This window comes from Vollenhovia emeryi, unplaced genomic scaffold, assembly GCF_000949405.1.
Source record: "Vollenhovia emeryi isolate VEMERY1.0 unplaced genomic scaffold, V.emery_V1.0 DF939278.1, whole genome shotgun sequence".
NCBI lineage: Eukaryota > Metazoa > Arthropoda > Insecta > Hymenoptera > Formicidae > Vollenhovia > Vollenhovia emeryi.
In genome coordinates, this window is record NW_011967088.1 from 275,612 (window position 1) to 294,349 (window position 18,738).

General features: G+C 34.5%; 2 protein-coding genes across 2 annotated transcripts; one reads left to right on the forward strand and one right to left on the reverse strand.

Moving 5' to 3' along the window:
• Positions 1 to 7,272: 7,272 nt before the first annotated feature.
• Positions 7,273 to 10,018, forward strand: LOC105559369 (uncharacterized histidine-rich protein DDB_G0274557-like). The gene is made up of 4 exons (XM_012007602.1): positions 7,273 to 7,644; positions 8,765 to 8,826; positions 9,125 to 9,407; positions 9,736 to 10,018. Exons 1-3 carry the CDS (start codon positions 7,624 to 7,626, stop codon positions 9,375 to 9,377), a joined length of 336 nt encoding a protein of 111 aa, XP_011862992.1. The 5' UTR covers positions 7,273 to 7,623; the 3' UTR covers positions 9,378 to 9,407; positions 9,736 to 10,018.
• Positions 10,019 to 10,809: 791 nt separating this feature from the next.
• Positions 10,810 to 11,384, reverse strand: LOC105559372 (histidine-rich glycoprotein-like; the record flags this gene model as incomplete). The annotated part of the gene is made up of 2 exons (XM_012007604.1): positions 10,810 to 11,189; positions 11,314 to 11,384. Coding segments are annotated over 2 exons (198 nt in total), but the record flags the coding sequence as incomplete, so codon positions are not given.
• Positions 11,385 to 18,738: the final 7,354 nt, after the last annotated feature.

Below are 18,738 nucleotides of genomic sequence, written 5' to 3' on the forward strand. Positions count from 1 at the left end.
TTATCATCATAACAATCATATTCAATATCATATTCAAAAACTCAACCTTAAATAATGCGATTTCCGAGAATAATGTAACTTTCAAAAGCACATAACTCCGAAAGTACCTAACAAAAATATAATGTATTCTAGTGTTTTGGAAAGCTCTTGAGGTAAGCTATAAGAATATGCATTAAAAAAAGGGGTTCCATTTAAAAATTTCAAGGTCATCTTTACGTGACCTTGAGGTAGCTGTTCAAGGTCATATTTATATTACTATGTAATGCATTACTTGAAACCGTACAACTTTCATGTTTAACATTTTTTTCCATCTTACATATTTAAAAAGTTATTTAGAGTAAACTTATATGGATACATACATGCATACATACATACATACATACATACATACATACACACATACATACATACATAACGACATTTTTTCTAAATGTGATTTTTGAACGTTTTAGAACATTCTAAACATATTTTCAAAGAAAACTGGAAAAAAATTTTTTTCACGAAAACAAAGCTTCCTCTATGAGGAAGCAATTAATTAAAATATTTTAAGCGTTTTTGAAATATAGTACAACATATAGGAAAAATTGTAAACCAATTGGTTTGATCGTTTTCCTTATAAAAATTCGCAAAAATCACCCTACTTTAGGCCCTGTCACACTAACAAGACCCCTTAAGACATTGTCAAAAAGATGTCTTTGTGACGTCTTATAAAAATATAAAACATTGATTATATATCAAATAGTGTTTATGTAACCTTTAAAGTTCCAATTAATACATTTGTCAAAGCATCTGTAACTTGCAGGTAGCACATATTGGTTTCACATACGTTTTTTAAACGTATATGTATATAGTTTCATAACCGTAAAGAACCATTGAGAAACGTTTGAACGGAAACGTTTTTGAAACCATGATTTAAGAAACGTATTTTTTACGTTTCTACAGTCAATCTTCCAATATGCGCATGTGGGTGTATTTTACACTTCAGGCTTCTTCTTTTCCTAGATTTCACGTAGAAGCAAATTTTTTGTGCTTCCTTCTCTCTTTAGCATTATCGAAAAACTATTGAAATTAAAATTTTAACCTATTTATAAAATATTTATTTTGTGTAGCACGTGTTGATTTTTATACGTTTCATAAACGTTTACTAAACATTAGATACGTTTAAGAAACATATATGAAACGTACATGAACCATCACGTACTACCTAGATAGGTTTATATACTTACAGTAAATAATAATTGAAAAAATATATATGAAAAATATATGATAAAAAAATACTTCCTCTACCATTTCCTTCCAACATCTCTCCCTCCCCCAATCCGTGCATTCTTCCCAAATATGCTCCCACGTCTCCTCCCTCCATCCACATACCCTACATTTCCTTTTCTCTTCCTCTTCCCAATATTTACTACCTTTCATCTCTTCTCCTAGTCTAAATCTCGCTACTTTTTACTGGTAAAATATATACATTTTACTAGTAATATGTATACTACCAATAAATACATAATTTCTAGTAAAATGTATGGTAAAATTTCAAAAAACTTATAAAGTTCTTCGAAATGCCGTGTTGTCTCACGACATTACTAGTAAAATGTATGGTAAAATTTTAGAATTCTTCAAAATGCCATGTTGTTCCACGATTACATGATTTTCAGGGTAAATTTTAGGAAAAAATTCTATTCGTGTATCTCACCTTATATGAGTGAGGTAGAGATCGTGAGATAGAAAAGCGTCAACCAATCAAATAAGAGAGAAAGAGATTCACCAAATAGCCCTCCCCTCTCTCTTTCTCGGCGACATCGAGAACAATAAGACCACTTACTCCAGTATGTTTATAGAGCTTAGTAGGCTGCACCGCTATCAATCAATGCTTTCCCGACTTTCCTTCTCCTTTGTCCTATCATTACTGCATCTTTCCGGTACTCGCAAGATCACTCGCGAAAGTACGGTTTAACCGCGATCGCGCACGCTAATTCGAAACATGACGAATGCGCGGACTTTAAGCGGCACTTACTGACGTTGATCGGACACAACTTTACTCCGTCACGAAAGAACAACGCTCTCTAAAAGTCAATCAGTGAATTATAACTGTGAATCAATCAGTTATTCATGCACTGTTTTCAGTGATAATCCACTAATTGACTTTTAGAGAGCATGGGTGGTGCAAGACAATAACGCGAAGAAACAAGACTGCATGAAGTTCTATAACTTATTTTATAAAATTTATCTTTCAAAAAGAAAGAAAAGAGTCGCCTATTTTAAATCTTTGTTAGAAGTAATCTTTTAATTGGCTTTATATAATATAGTTTTAAGGGGGACATAAGATGGTATCATTGGTTTGACCTTGGATAATCGTTTGAAGGTTATATGAAGATAATCTTGAATTTTTTAAATAAAAACCTACATTTTGTATTATATCATATTTTTCTATTAATTAATTGGAACAACTTTTGTCTGAAATATTTTTTTATTTGTCTAATATTTTTTTAAATATTCAAAGAAAACTTAGCAATTTTTTTCTTTTATAATTTTTCTTTTATAATTTCGCATTTCAATAATTTCATATAAATGAAAAGAATAAACTATTAGATAAACTGACTTAACTAAACTAAACTAATTGAAAGACGTACCATGTATAGAACTACATACGTACTTAACTTAAAATAGGTAGAATACGTGCGCCACGACTCGTGGCGAGTTTGAAATTAACATGTCAACTTACCCCATTCTTTTTGTGTCAACATACCCTAAAGCTAGTTAAGTTCTTTCGGATCATATATGTATATAAAATACAATGTAAATAATGTTATTAAAAAGTTCGTTAAAATGTTGTCAACTAAATATATTTTCGAACTGATAGCAATTAACATAAAATTATTCTACGTTTATCAATAATATAAAGAAATTTAGGAGATTGTGAAAATCTACTTCCATAGTTAAGAATACAAATTAACGTCATTATTTCGTAACTGTTGTTCATAATAAAATGCAATTTACGTAATATGTGTTAAAGATGGTTTTGCACTCTCCACTTGCTTGATTCTGCAATTTTTTAAAATAGTCAAAATATAAGCAATGTGTCATCTTACCCCTATAGCCAACTTGCCTCGGTCTCCCCTATATACTATATGTCATAAACAAAACTCTATGCGCGCACGGGTTGGTCCTGATAACGTGGGACATGTACGATCTACAAGGCATGAAATGTGTTGATATTTTTTTACTAAATAGTGTTTACTGTAATAAATATAATTACATATTAACTTTTCCCTTATTAATATTTATATTATATTATATGTGTAATCTGCTATAATATGTTTCTTAGAGAAATATCCGTTGTCCTACAAGCCTAGAAAGCGGTAAGTGCACTAGATTAACATACAATAACTTATACACGTTGCAGTATGTCCACATTTTTCGTGGTGGCCTAGCTATAAGAACTTAAATGCGCGTTTTCTCAAAACTATCCATACAGCACCAAACCTTTCAGAAACATTTCAGAAACATTGCAACATTGCAAATTGCAATGTAATATTGCAGAGACAATTTAGAGACATTTAATTGTAATATTTCGCCGACAATGTTTCAGTAACCTTGTAGAAATATTATAATTTTGCAAAATATATTTGTAACGTATTATGATATTCTTTAGATTTTTCAAATTTATATTATTTCTCATATATTCCAAATGCAGCTTAATAGCATGTATAGCAACGCTACTTGATAGTCTCGTAATTTCCGATATTGCCGGTATCGGTCTTCTTCGTCCACGTTGTCCATGTTCAAAGTGTATCTTCGCGACCTCCAACGTGTCTCTTAACGATATCACTCTAATCCACGGTAATTTCTATTCCTACATAAATATATTAAAATGTACCACAAATTTGATAATAATTTTCTAATATGTAAAGTACTTCAGATTTTAATAGATGAAGTTTGAAAATATACCTATCCGATAAGAATAAGATAAGATAAGAAAAAACGTTGCAAATTTTTCTTATATATCTCTTGGGTGTCTTTACATTCTCAAATTTTATTTATTAGGTTGTTCGAAAAGTTCGTTTTAAATTTCCCATTGTATGTACATATACAGGAAATTTAAAACAAACTTCCCGAACAACTTATTAAAATCTTAAGTATCCTGTATATTTATATAAATAACGCATAATAAAATCAATATTACAAATACATTGCACCGTGTCATTGTTGCAATGTTACATTGTAATATATATGAGGGAGGACATTTCAATGTTGCTTCAAGCTTGCAGCAATGTTGCTGAAACATTTCGCAACCTCCATGCAATGTTACAATGTTGCAGTGAAAGATGTATGCAATGTTTCTGCAATCTTTCGGTGCTGTAACAATTTGGGAGATACTGTTTTCTAGATTAGGTCGGCAGAATATTGAACATTGAATATTTTCCGCAATAACGTTGAAAAATAAGAATTATTTAGACACCAACATCCTGTCGCGACTCTTTTGTCCTTATTCCTTCGCATTTACGTTTATCACGCGAGAGCCTTATGAACTTTATTAATTTGTTAAATTGTTAAATGTGTTTCGCATATAAAATTGTAGCATTCCTCTTCAAGATGTTGCAGGTATTACATCACAAAAAGTCCTTATTAAATTATGTGCTATGTCACGTTCTTCAAAGCGTGTTACGCATTGCCGGTCAAAACGTACAAAGAACTCGCATTAGCGCGTGCACATAGCGTAAAAATCATTCGGCATAAACGCATTACCCTTTACTCAACCGGGATACCGGATATATATTGGTGAGTTCATCGGTACGAATGATTACTTTTTTATTTACATTTCTTTTTTCCGCTCTTTCTTCTTTCCGATTGCGCAGCTACCTGCTCCGTATTAAGATATCCGATGGTCTGTGCGTGTATAAGAGAATTACGAAACGCTTTCTCCCTGTATGATGGATATTTTAAGTATGCAGCTTGCACCACTTCCTGTTACACCGGCGGGTCTGCCGATACGCGATCGAAAAAAAAAAGAGGAAAAGAGGACATAATATGCAGCGGAGCGTGTAATATGTACAACACGGCCTCGATCGTTACCTTGGTCTTAACACTGAATCGTTTGTTTGGAGAGCTTCGTAATCGGTCTGAATGCGGGAGAACCGGCAAAAATGCCGGTAATCTCACATGCAACGATATACGAGATACCGGTAGAATACGTGCACCCGTGTGCCTGGAAAAAAGTCGAAGACTACGAAGCAAAGCGTTACTGTCATTCGAGATGTTATATAATCTATAATACTATTTCTTTTAAACCTGACTGCAACTGAAGCGAGCATTTTTTTCGCGCATAGTCCTTGGTATTTACTTAAAAAAATGCGTTGTACATATTGTATATTTACGTACGCAAACGTTCGTTAAAAATGTAATAAAGTTTAGCTGAAATGTATTCGAAAATCTCTCTCAAATTGTCTCATTTTATCACCATTTCGTTAATAGTTAAATAAAAATTCCTGAAAACTAATTTCTTCATTGAAAGTAACACAGTTTTTAGCTCAATTTCTAATAATATCTAATATATTTATAAATAGTATCTAGTATTTCATGATTTTTTAAATAACTTTTCAACAGTACGCTTACACTTTCCTTATATTTCACAGTATTAGGTACATCGAATTTTATAAGGAAAATTGATTCATTTCGAGATAGATTCAATAAATTCTCAATGATTTTTATTTCACTTTTCACCGATTTCGCAGTACTTTCAGAAAAATATTTCCATCAGGATGAGACTTGCTTTGTGTGTCGATTGCTTGTTGAAATAAATTCTAAGGATCCATGCACGCAGCAAAAAAAAATACCAAGTTACGGAAAGAAATTATATATTGTTATGGGGAAATCCGGCACACAGCGTGCAATTATGCGTGTAAAGTACCATTCATGTACGCGTCAGACCAACAACGATATTTATCATCGTGTTCGCGTTCGTTTGTGAACTTTCGCTAATCTAATATCGGGTTGTATTTACGATTAGAGAGCAATTACGGCGCGAACTAACTTCCTTCGAAATTCCGCACGCGTATTTGGGAGGTCGTTCATTATATCATAAGTGACTAGGACGATTATGTATACATTCGCGACATCGTGTCACGACATCACACTCGAATAATGAATTTACATCTCGTGGAGCTCTGACCTTTTGCGGGATTGATCGGACTCAAGTTTCTCTCCGAAACCAGAAGCTGTTTCAGCAATGCCGCTAGTGAAATCAGTACGATTTATTGGTGCAAAGTCGGAGATTTTTATGGGCTCGTGCACGTGATAATAAAAATACTACGTGTAGAATTCTTTGGAGTCAACCGGTAAAAGTGTCTTCGGTGCGACGAACTTCCATCTATTGTCGTCGAAGAAAAAGAAGAAGAAAAAAAGCACTCGCCGGAAATATTCTGCGCGGCGACCAATTTGTTTCGCCTCGCGTGACGTAACACAGATTTCCTGACATTTGTACAACGTAACTCCGCATAATTCATTAATTTATAACCTAACGAATGAAATTTATGTTTTTGGGTTTCTGCGGGCGCTCTCACTTCTTTATTCACTCTCGCGGAAACATTTCTTCGCACATATACACGCGCGCGTGTTCTTATTATATCATAACAATTAATTCAAATGTGAAGTTACGAATGTAACTCGCAATTTTGTAGTTGAATTAATTATGTAAATAGCGAGGAGAACTAAACGATGGAACAATAATAAGAATAACATTGCGTCACGCTAAATATTATAAAATATTAATTACAGCGTGTATCTTGTCAAAATAAAGTAACGATTTCACTCAACGAGCAACTTGTAACTCACAATCTGTACAATAAAAGACGAAGCTTTCGCACTGAAGTGAAAAGTGACGAGGACTACATAATGGAACAATTATAATGAGAATAACGTTGCGTCACGCGAAATGTTATAAAATATTAATTACAGCGTGTATCTCATTAAAATAAAGTAACGATTTCACTCAACGAGCAACTTGTAACGCACTATCTGTAGAATAAAAGACAAAGCTTTCGCACTAAGGTACCTACTCGAGATAATTTCGCGATATCTCCCGAAATAAGCAGTTCCTACGACGTTATTATAAAGTGGCGAGCCACAATCGTCGCATTCACACTTTCTCGTAGAAAATCAGATTTTTGGCAGGCCAGGTTGGTCTCTCGACGATCCGCGAACGATAGGAAAAAGAAATTGCCCGCGAATTACGTACGAGCGCGCTCGTTATCGCGCGAAATCCGAGCGCGCATGGCACGCACGCACGGCCGACCGTGCTCTCCGGTCCGGGAGGCGCGGTTTTACACGCGCTGTACGCACATCGGAAAGTTACGCAGCTCCGAAACGAACGTAACGCCGGGCCTCGGCGTTTCCTTGCTTTTACGTAACCCCCTGGATCCCGGGGGCCACCTCGCTCTCCCACCCCGAGCAATTTCACCGGGTGGTTTTGGCCATCGCCGTGTCCGTCCTTTATAAGCGGACATCCCCGACGATCAAAACACAGAATCGTATCGGCACAGTTCGCAAACAGCGCAGCACGCACAGCCGCCGTCGCGAATTTTCACGGACTTAACGATCGAGCGATTAAGACTGACAGAGACGAAGATGCGCGCCCACGCCGTCGCTGTGAGTGACTTATTATAATACACGTATCATATTCATCACACTTGTCGTCTCGATGCTCGCCGGTTCGTTTCGTGGCGGTCAGTGATTTTAACACGAAAATCGTAGCTGAGTGTGTATTTTGTGCGCAAAATTTGTGATTGCAAAATCATTTTCGGCAATACAAATCTCAGGGGACTCTTGAGATTTCTCGACGACATCCAAACAGTAATCGTATTTTTCAAGCGAAATTTTATAACTCGAGCAGATAAGCAAAATTTTTTATGCACGCATTCTTTGTCTCACTGTATAAAAACACTTGACAGAATTCACTGACCGTTTGTGTCGGGGCTGTAACTATTTGCGCCATTGTTTAAGGTAGTTATTTCGTAATTATTTATGTGAGAATTGTTTCAAATTTTTACAGTTTATTCTTTACATTAATACGTGCAAAATAAGACTAATTAAATAAAAATTGACCGTCTCAAAGTTCTAAAAAAAAAAGTTAAAGTTTGCTATGCTACACGAAATGTTACGTGTAAAACATGTTAAAAATATTATTACACGTAACAATATAATTCGTTGTAATATTATTTACACATATTATTATGTGTTAAAATATTAATATTTGCGTTTGCAAACGCAAATGATGGCACATTTTAGTTTTTTTACGCTTAACGGTGAGTGAGATTCGTGTGAGAAACAAATATGTTATAAAGTAAGATAGAACGAATAACTGGAAAAAAAATCAAAATTATTGACCGTTCCATTCCAACGATATAAACAGTTAAAACTGAAAAGTGGGAAGAATTATGTAGTAGACCCTCGAGTGCATGTTTCACTGATCAATCATTTTCCAATGCATTCAAGTGAATAGCGGTACGTCAAGAATCACATTCAAAGACCGCAAACTTCTCCTGTAAATGAAAATTCTCGTAGGAAAAAGAGAAAGAAAAAAAGATTGACTTTACCGCCCGTAAATGTCTGAATAAGTGACAGTTGTCGCTGCCAATTAGCAACCCGGCTTTTGTATCACCGCCAGAAAAGTGGCGAAACGATTAAAGGAACGCTGTGCATCTAAATGACCCCCGATGCACTTTCGATATTACGAACAAACCGCGATCACACACCTCTCGTGTTGCAGTTGCTCGTGTTTGGAATAATGGCAGTGGCTTTGGCGTCGCCGGTGCCAGGTGGTCATCATCAGTAAGTAGCGCTTGCACAGTCACTTATATTTTATCCAACCGAACTAGAAGCTCTTCAGCGACGTTACAGCTTTCTCAGAATTGTTTTTTACGTGTCGCGAAACCTTCGTCTAATTTCACCCTATTCGGTCCAACCCGGTTTGCAACACTTATAGTTTAACAGATACGATCTAATTATTATTTCAATTGTTCATTATGTAATAACTGCTTATCACACACACGTAACAATAAGTAATTGAAATAATGGATAAGAAAGAATTAAATACAGTACGATAAGGAAAACGATTGTGTGACTCCAGTGAACATCATGTGATCCACGTGCCCTACAAAGTGCACACAATCCATCATCATCACACGAAGAAGATACACATACCGGTGCATCACGTCGAGAAGGTCGCCGTTCCCGTCCCGTACCCGGTGCATCACGTCGAAAAGGTTGCAGTCCCAGTACCTGTACACCATGTCGAAAAAGTGGCCGTACCTGTGCCAGTCGTACATAAGGAGTACGTCCCTTATCCCATACATGAGGAGAAGCACCATGGCTGGCTTTAAATACTTCGTTTTCATCTTTAATTATGTTAGGTTTGTACCATTTATTTGTAACTTGAATAGAATCTGATTGATGTATTAAAGTTATATCGAATCGACAAAGACACTTTTTAAATATGCATTTTATAATTTGTACGATCTTAAATCTCTTAAATATTTCGCAATATATTCCCCTCCAAGGAGAGAGAAAGAAAAAAGGAAGAAAAAGCTTTAAGTAGGTTAAATTTGTTTCAACTGCAATTGTAACAGCAGAAAATGTCTACAAGTTTATATACTGTTCGTTTTTTATTTTTATCGCATAATTACTTTAACTTGCGAATTGATTTAGCGCTTACTCAACGGACTCGCGAACTGTTTTCAGATTGCCGTGCAAGGTGGAGGTCGAGTAAGTAACAGCTAATTGAATTCATTCCTCATTGCGGATTCATTGATAACAAGTTTCCTCGTGGAATACACAAGAGAACGAAACCATTCAGTACAAAGTTACTCGCGCCACCAGTGCAGCATGTAAGGATTTAGCATAAGAACCAAATACTCTGTATGCACGCGTGTGTACTTAGGACAAAAATAATTGTACATACTTACATACTTTTACTTCACGTTACACGCTCTCATTTTTATATAAAATAAACGTTTGATAAAAAGAAGATGTTTCGAACGCATATTTATTTACTTCCTTTGTTTTTACGAAATAACTGCACACGGAAAGAACTTTCTCTTAAAATTTATCCTGAAAATCATGCAGTCGTGGGACAATGTGGCATTACAAAGAGTTTTATGAGAGTTTTTTAAGTTTTAACATAAATTTTAAATAGTGAAATTTCAAAACTCTCGCAAAGTTCTTCAAAATGTCCCACGATTTTTAAGGTAAATCTAAAAAGAAAATTCTCTCCGTGCAGTTTCGAAAATTCCACATCTAGCAATTAATTGTTAAACATTTGTTGTCATTTTTTTAATTAAATCTCATACGTACGTGTTTCTCTAATGACCCATAACTATATTTTCTTTTCTCAAGACATATGTATATATTTTAAGACATGTTAAGGGGATGCTGGAGTGATTCTGCACTTTTGCACCTTTCTAACCTAGAAATTGTCAGTTCGCGGAAACACTTGCGTAATATACAAATTAAATGACTTACGCGTACAGATCGAAAGCAGCTTGCTATTCCGGCTAAATGAAAGAACAATATGGCATCACTGAAACTAAGTTTGTAAGTCTAATAAAAAATATTAGTGAGCAACACACATACTACATGTACTATATGGTGTGTTGCTCACTATTACTTCTTATGAGACTTACAAACTTAGTTTCAGTGATGCCATATTGTTCTTTCATTTAACCGGAATAGCAAGCCGCTTTCGATCTGTAAGCCATTTAATTTGTATATTACACAAATGTTTCCACGAAACCGACAGTTTTAAGTGCAAAAGGTGCAAAAGTGCAGAATCACTCCAGCATCCCCTTAAAATAAATGATAATCACTTACCTTCAGAAATTTACACAAATCGCGAGAAAATTGTCGGATAAAGTGGAATCATTGATCTATAAATATGGTTTATTTTACATAATTAACAGTGTGAGACCGTAACAAACAAGTCGTCATCAATATATCATCAAATGATTATTAAGTAACTTTGACAAGTGACAAGTTCTTCAACCACAAGAAAGTCGCGAGACCAAGTGATTTACCAGCCATCTTCTTCATGATGCTTATGGTGATCATCGTGTGATTTGACCGGTATGTAAATCTTCTTCACGTGTGTATGGTGATGCTTGTGAATGTGATGCGGCACGTGAATGATAAAGTGCGTGCTAAAAGCAATTTTTTATTTCTCTGATTATTCCTGCCGTGTAGTAAATTGACAAGATAAAACCGTATATCACCTAAGAGGAATATAAAGAGCAAGTATATATATTTAAAGAAAGAAAAAATTACTGTTCGTGATGGCCGCCGGGATACGGCATCGCCGATACTAGGGCCATTGTGACAATCAACAAGAATAGAACCTAAAACAGAAAAATGTCGCGTGCGGTGCCATACAAATTTTGTTTTGAAGAATTTAGTTCGTTTACGCGCTATAAACTAACGTGCACACGCCTGTGGTTTAATCCTCAATCGGATCAAAGATAAATTATAGATCTTATCTTTCGCGCGATTGGAGAAAGTTCCTATTAATCGTATCCACTGTGATTTTATCGGAAAACCACAAAGTGATAATGATGAAGCAGACGTGTCGTAAAATTAGTCTGATAGTATAAAGAAACTAGGAATCTTTGAGATTTCTATATAGATGCCCATGTATGCATAAAAATTATATCTTTTTCTCACTTTTTGTTCCGTTATCTTTCTTTTACAAATGCTCAGCATTTACATCGATTAAACAGCCATTAATATTATTAATCAAGATTTTTTGTCGGCATTAACCGGTCAGTATTTTAATACAGAAAATGTTTATTGCGAAAATTATTACCTCAGCCAGGTTTGAACCTGGACTTCCCTTCTCTGGAGACGCCCGCCTAGAGAGTAGGGAAGTCTAGGTTCAAACCCTGACTGAGGTAATAGTTTTCGCAATGATAATTTTTTATATGAAAACACTAGCCGGTTAATGTCGACTAAAAAGCTTGATTATTGTCATTTATTATTGGCGACTTAAAGAGATTTCTATGATTAATATTATTGATATGTTTCTTATATTTTTCTATAGAGAAAGTATCTTATTTCCACTGTATCACTTTTTAATTGTATGTACACTGAGAAAAATGTCCGATTAAATATAATCGGATAATCCAATTACATAATAACAAACGGATATATCCAATTAAATTGTATATCCGATGAAAGATATGATCGGTTTTTCAATCAAATGTTATCGATAACTGCATTTCATCGGATAAATTTCCTCGAATGTATCCATAATTTAATCGGAAAACGTAATCGGAAAAATTAACCATCCGGAAACACTATTTAATTGGTTTATCCGATGAAAATTTTTCTCAGTGTAAGATTGTCCTCTCTTTTTTTTCCGCATTTTAGCCAACTTGTAATATTAATTACATTGTTTAAAAAAACATTAACTTTATATTTAATCAATAAGCTTATTGTTCAAAAACAATGCAGAGATAAAATCAAGCAACTCGTGCAATTTATTCTTTTATTACTAAACAGTATCTTGGTATACGAAGCTACGTTACGAATATGTAGTTTCATAAATATTCAGGATTCTTACGTGAACATGAAATAAAGACGCATCATTTTGCATGAATGTGAAAATGTATGAAAATGTATAGCTCTTCCTTTCATATAAGTATATGTATATTTAATATAGTTGAAGACATTTTTTTTTAATATGTATCTCGCTGAGAAATTGCACTTCCTCGAATCTTTTATCATTTTAAACTAAAAGAAATTTCAAACATAATAAATACATAACAAAACTTTCACTAACAAAAATTTATTAAAACTAATTAAATATTTTGAAGTCACAGAATTGCAGATTGGTTGAAGTGGATTATATCTGTTTTTTTTTAAACAAAGTAACTATTATCGTTAATATTCGCGCAGTAAGGGTCACTGAGAGGAGAAACGAAGATAAAATCATCGCTCTGTGAAGCGTCCGTGTGCGCTTTGCACGTTTAGACGTAACAAGTTCGCACTCAGATTCGACACCCACGTGTATTCCGAGCTTGGTCATGTTTACTCTATATTTGCACGAAATATGCACTTAACTCTTCTGAAACCGCAGTCGTGCGGTGACTAAAAGCCTCCTTTATAGCCAGCCTTATAAATAGAAACATAATCAGTGAACCGTGCATGAATGGCTAGACAACAACGGTGGACCTGTTTTCCTGAAAAACAGTTCCTGGGTGCAGTACACCTCACTTCACCTGAAATCACTCTCACTCGAACGGTTTTGCACGAAATCTCACGTACGGTCTCGCACGCGCGCTGCGTCGTAAACGCAATTTTCGCGAGCTTTCTGTCGCAAATTTCCGACGTTTACGCTTCGGTTCGCGGGTAGACGGCATGCCTTTCCCGAGTGTGGTCACCTCCGAATTATCTAGTTCGAAAGTGTCGAAATGCACTTGAAAAAAAAACAAACAAACCCGGAAACTCACCGACAGGATTTCTCCTTCGAAGGGAAATCGACGCATTATTCTCCAAACAAGGAAAGTAGATGCGCTACCTTTATTCCCCCGTCGAATATCATGGCAACGATATCAGGAAGTGGAGAAAATTAAAATAAAGATGAAAGGAATAATATGCTCATAAAGTGAAAATTATTCCGATGAGATAACTTCCTTTTTTACTTTCAAGTGAAATCGATTTACCGCAACAAAGTTGCACAAATTGCATGACTCTTCGAAAAAGCGGCTGCGAAAAGTTGTCATTTTCTTCACATCTATTTCATTTCTTACTAATTGTCTTATTCTTCTCCGAAATATTCGCTTACTACATTCATTACGCGAACTGTCATCACGGTTGAATAATTGATTCTCTAGTCCACTTACATAAAGCATTATATGCAAAGAACTTTACACACGTAATCAATCAAACACACGTTACATTATAAACTTTTGCGTAGCTTACGTAATCTCTTACAATTTCATAATCAATATTTCTACTAACTTCTTATAAAAAATAACAACTCTACTCTCTCATTTGTTTAGACTATTTTTAAACATATACAAATAAAAAAACATTATTTCTTTCACTTTCTATTTTTGCGAGTTAAAAATTGACGATAAAAATGCAACAAAATTTTACCTTTTCTTCTTCTTGCTTGGTTATCTCATTAGTCTTTGTAAGGAGAATTTTTTCCAATTAGTGATTACGTCCTTATCCTTTGTGGATTAATGTGAATGTAAGTTATATCCATTTTAGCGCAATAGATGCGTGTATTATATATATATAAATATATATATATATGTATACATACGAGTGAAATCGCGTCTCGTTTATCATATGATTGGTTCTTTCACTTTCCGCTTACTTTCCATTTTAAACTAATTCAGCGTCAACGTGCCTTTATGATACCATAAATGCGATTTTATTATAATGCCCGTTAACAGATGTCGATAGTTAATGTACTGTGCAACACCGGCACTCATTAAGGAGTGGAAATCATAGGTGTATAAATCCCTGAATAGAACTATTCCTCTTTTCTTGGGGAAGCAAATAACTGTGAACATGACAGGGAAAATTCTTTTGAAATTAAAATAAAATTTTCTTTTATAACATTAACTCACGCATCTAAAAGCTCATGTTTGTTTAGAGGAACGTCTTTTAGAAAAATATTTTATTAAAGTAACAGAATGTATTCGATATTTAAATATTAAGACTGTACAAAAGATGAAACATATACAAAATGTATACAAAGTTGTGTATAATTACATAACGCCGTGTAAATTTTTATTTAGGACGCGTTTATGGCTGAGATACATGAACGTCGTGTCCCACCATCACAAATATAAGCAAATGCCTCAGGTTGCATATTTATAGAGACCGCGCACCTTGGTTTGTCCGTTTATTTTACTACCTAACAAAATTAATATTTTAATAAAGATCAGAAATTATTTTACCTTATTAATCTCAAACTTTCCTGCTTTCTGATTAAAAATGCAATTTAAAAGGAAAAGGTCAAGAGAAATTGGATTACACTTTTAAAGAACGCAAGACTATAAATATACAAATATCAATGTATTCCTTTCTATCGTTAAATTCAAATTTACATAAATATATGTTCAATAAATCTATCATGAGCGAAATGTCATATAATTATTACGTTGCCTGGTATGCGCGGACAATGTTATATTAAGATATTAAGCGGATATATATAAGAGGCTATAATTTATGTTTGTGCTAGCAATCATAGACCATCTTCGTGAGGTACTTCCTGCAAGGCTTTCCATGTCGTTTTCTGTGATAAATGACCATAATAGTATTACCGTAATGGTCATGTGCATTAATGTAAATATAAGGAATTAGTGGATGATAAAATGAAAAGTGCAAGTGAAAGCAGAATTTTACACTTCACCAATGTAAATCACATCCGTCATTCTCAATCGAGGATAATGAATCGTTAGTAACACTAGCGAGTCCATGAAACGAAGCGCAAAATGTGCGATAATAACTGGCACGTACGTATTCATTGCAATTAAATCGCAATGCGCATGACGACGGAGGAAAAGCTTGTATTACAGTTAATCCTCTATAATGTCACGTAACTTTGAAGTCAAGTTGTCAACTTGACACAACTTGAAACAAGTCAAGAAACACTCGTATATCTATATTTTTTAAGATCTCATTTCTTTTCTCGCTAGAAATTACTCCAAGTCGCAAAACGATGTCAAATAACATTTTAAAAATGTCTTATTCACGTTAGAGACATCATTTTACATCACCTTACTACTTAGAACAATTAGTATAGACAACTATTTTCAAGTCACTAACCATTTTTTTGTAACACAAAAAGTTTAAAAATTGTGAATTAATTATTAGCTTTATTCGAAGGTTAATGTTTGTTAGCCTCACGTTATATAATTTTTGTTAAGTACGACAAAGAAATCGAGTTATAAAGGGTTCATATTTCGTACACGGAGAGACTTTTTTTTAAATTTGTCCTGAAAATCACGTAATCGTGGAACATGGCATTTTGAAGAATTTTATGAATTTTTTTATTTTACCGTACATTTTACTAGTGAATACTATAAATAAATACTATACTAACAAGTATTGTAAATATAATTATTTTAGTAACATTTCAATAAACTTATAAAATTCTTCAAAATGATTTTCGGGATAAATTTTCTTACGGCGTTCGTTGTTTGTCGTATCCAAGACCGTCAGCATTAATGCTGTCCGTGTGCCAGCGAATAATTGCCACCCCTCCCCCGCCCTTGTGCTGAATCCAAATAAATCAAAATTTATTTTGTTGAATTGGATAAAGTAGGAAAATTTTCATCTTATCAAATCAATAAATAAAGCAGTTTTTAAAAATATAAAACGGCTTCTCTTTTGACATAAAGCGCTATCCCATTTGACATAAAATACGAGTATCCAATGAAAGATACACTCCTATAATCGACAAATAATAGTCAATTATTGTAGTGATTATATGCATGTTTTGTTTCCTTACATAATCCGAAATCTTCGAATTGTTTTTTGGAGATAATAATTAATAATAATATCAGTCAATGTTATACTTGAAAGACTATTATAAGTTTAACATTTTAAATTTATTTTCAATAATGTTTTTTTATAAAGAATTTTTATATTTGTCAATTTTTAGTTCTGAAAACAAATTTAAAATACCGTAACGTTACTTGGTCACAATATTTTTAGATACTGTTTTGATGTCTTGTTTTCCACTAGAATTTGAAAAATAAGGCATTATTTTATGCTATCAAAATTTTTACTTTCAACTACAATAAAATTTGCCGCCCCTTGTATCCTGTCGCCCGTTTAATTAAAAAAAAATTATATAAAATGTTTATTAATAATAAGAAGCAACTTTCACAGCGAAAAAAATTAGATTTTTTAATGAACAAAAATAATTATTTCATTTAATAAATAGTATTCTATGTATATCTAACGAAATCTTTAGTTGAATATAGAAAATGTAATGATTTAAGTTAAATTACTTTTGTTATTTCACATTTGCCTGTCACGCAAATATAAGTTATATTTTATATTTCATTATTCGCATCATTATTTTATGACATAATAAAATGTAAAAACTTGAAGAGATGGATCGCCAGTAAATAAAGAACAAATAATAAGGATAACGTCGACAATTAACTGGCACAATATATTTCGAGGGGTGAATTAATCGACACCACTGGCAACAGGAAAACCTCCTTTATTCGCACAACGTTTCGGCCATGGGTTTTGGCCCTTATCAAGTGCCAAATATATTTCGTTTAGAACATACATAATAAAATGTGTCGCGTGCAATCAATGTCGGGAATGTTGCTTAAAGTGTGCCGCGCGATCATTTCCAACAATTAGCCTGCGCGCAATTATGGTTAACTAACTGTGCTTTCACAAGTGATTGTCGTGTATCAGAAAGAAGCAACAATGGAACAAAGAAGGAGAGAGCGAAAATGCATTAGATACGAGAAAGGAATAAGTAATTTTATTATTTATTTAAAAATTTATTAAAATATAATATTTATTAAGTAGAAATTAGTAACAATAGACATTACTCTTGATATATAAATAGTGTTACGTCCTGTAGAGAGACTCAGGAGTCTCTGTTTTCCGAAAACCTAAAGGAATCCGACAAAAATCCAGCAAAAGCTTAAAATAATTTTGAAATAAAAAATTATTAAAAGTTGCGAGCGAGGTCGAACATGTTAAAGTAAAAGTTTATACGAAAGAAATCTTTGTTGCTGTCCATTAAACCATTAATAAGATTAATAAATAGCTACATTATTTATTAAATATTTTAATTAAGTAAATAATGTCTCAATAAGTAAAAGAAGAGATTGAATGAGGTGAGTTTGTGTTTGTTCTCCAAGATCATATAGTCAAGTTGATCATAAATCTCGATTAGCCACGAAGAACGTACGAAACCAAAGGAACAGACGGGCGCGTTTATTACTCCAGACTAGCTCGGAGTCGGAAAACCGCGAACAATTAGAAAATCGATAAAGAGATTCACGACTTACTTCACCCCCCTTTCTTTACTCTCAACAACACAAATTGGTCACCTGACCGCCAGAATCCTCTGATTCACCTCCTCATTTTCAAAGCCCATCACCAACACCTCCCCCCCTCCACGGGTCCATTCTAACACCCCTGTTCCATCCCTCCTGCTCCCCCTCCCTTCCCGTTTCGGAAGACCAAGCTAAGGTTCCCCTGCGTACTCAACTCCTTCAAGTATTGGGATTGGTGGTTGTGACGTCACCAAGCCCATACAGCACCAAAGCTTTTAGAAACATTTCGGAAAATATTGTCGCAATGTTGCAATGTTTCTGAAATGTTTCTGAAAGCTTCGGTGCTGTATGGGAGGTAAGATGGTCGAAGAGAGTAGGTCACTTTTGTAGTTTACAATACGATGTGCACATATTTTTAAGATTGAGGATTATTTTTGTAGTGACGGAGCCTCCCTATACGTATAAATGTATGTGTGTGTGTGTGTGTGTGCGTGCGTGTGCGTGTGCGTGTGCGTGTGCGTGTGCGTGTGCGTGTGCGTGTGCGTGTGTGTGTGTGTGTGTGTGCGCGCGCGCGCGCGCGCGCGCGAGATGATGCGCGGGAATGAAAGGATGACGATCGCACGCAAGCGATAGAGAGGGGCGCGAGAGAAACAAAAAGGAGAGAGACAGAGTGAGGGCGAGGTGCGTGGAAGTAAGGGCAGAC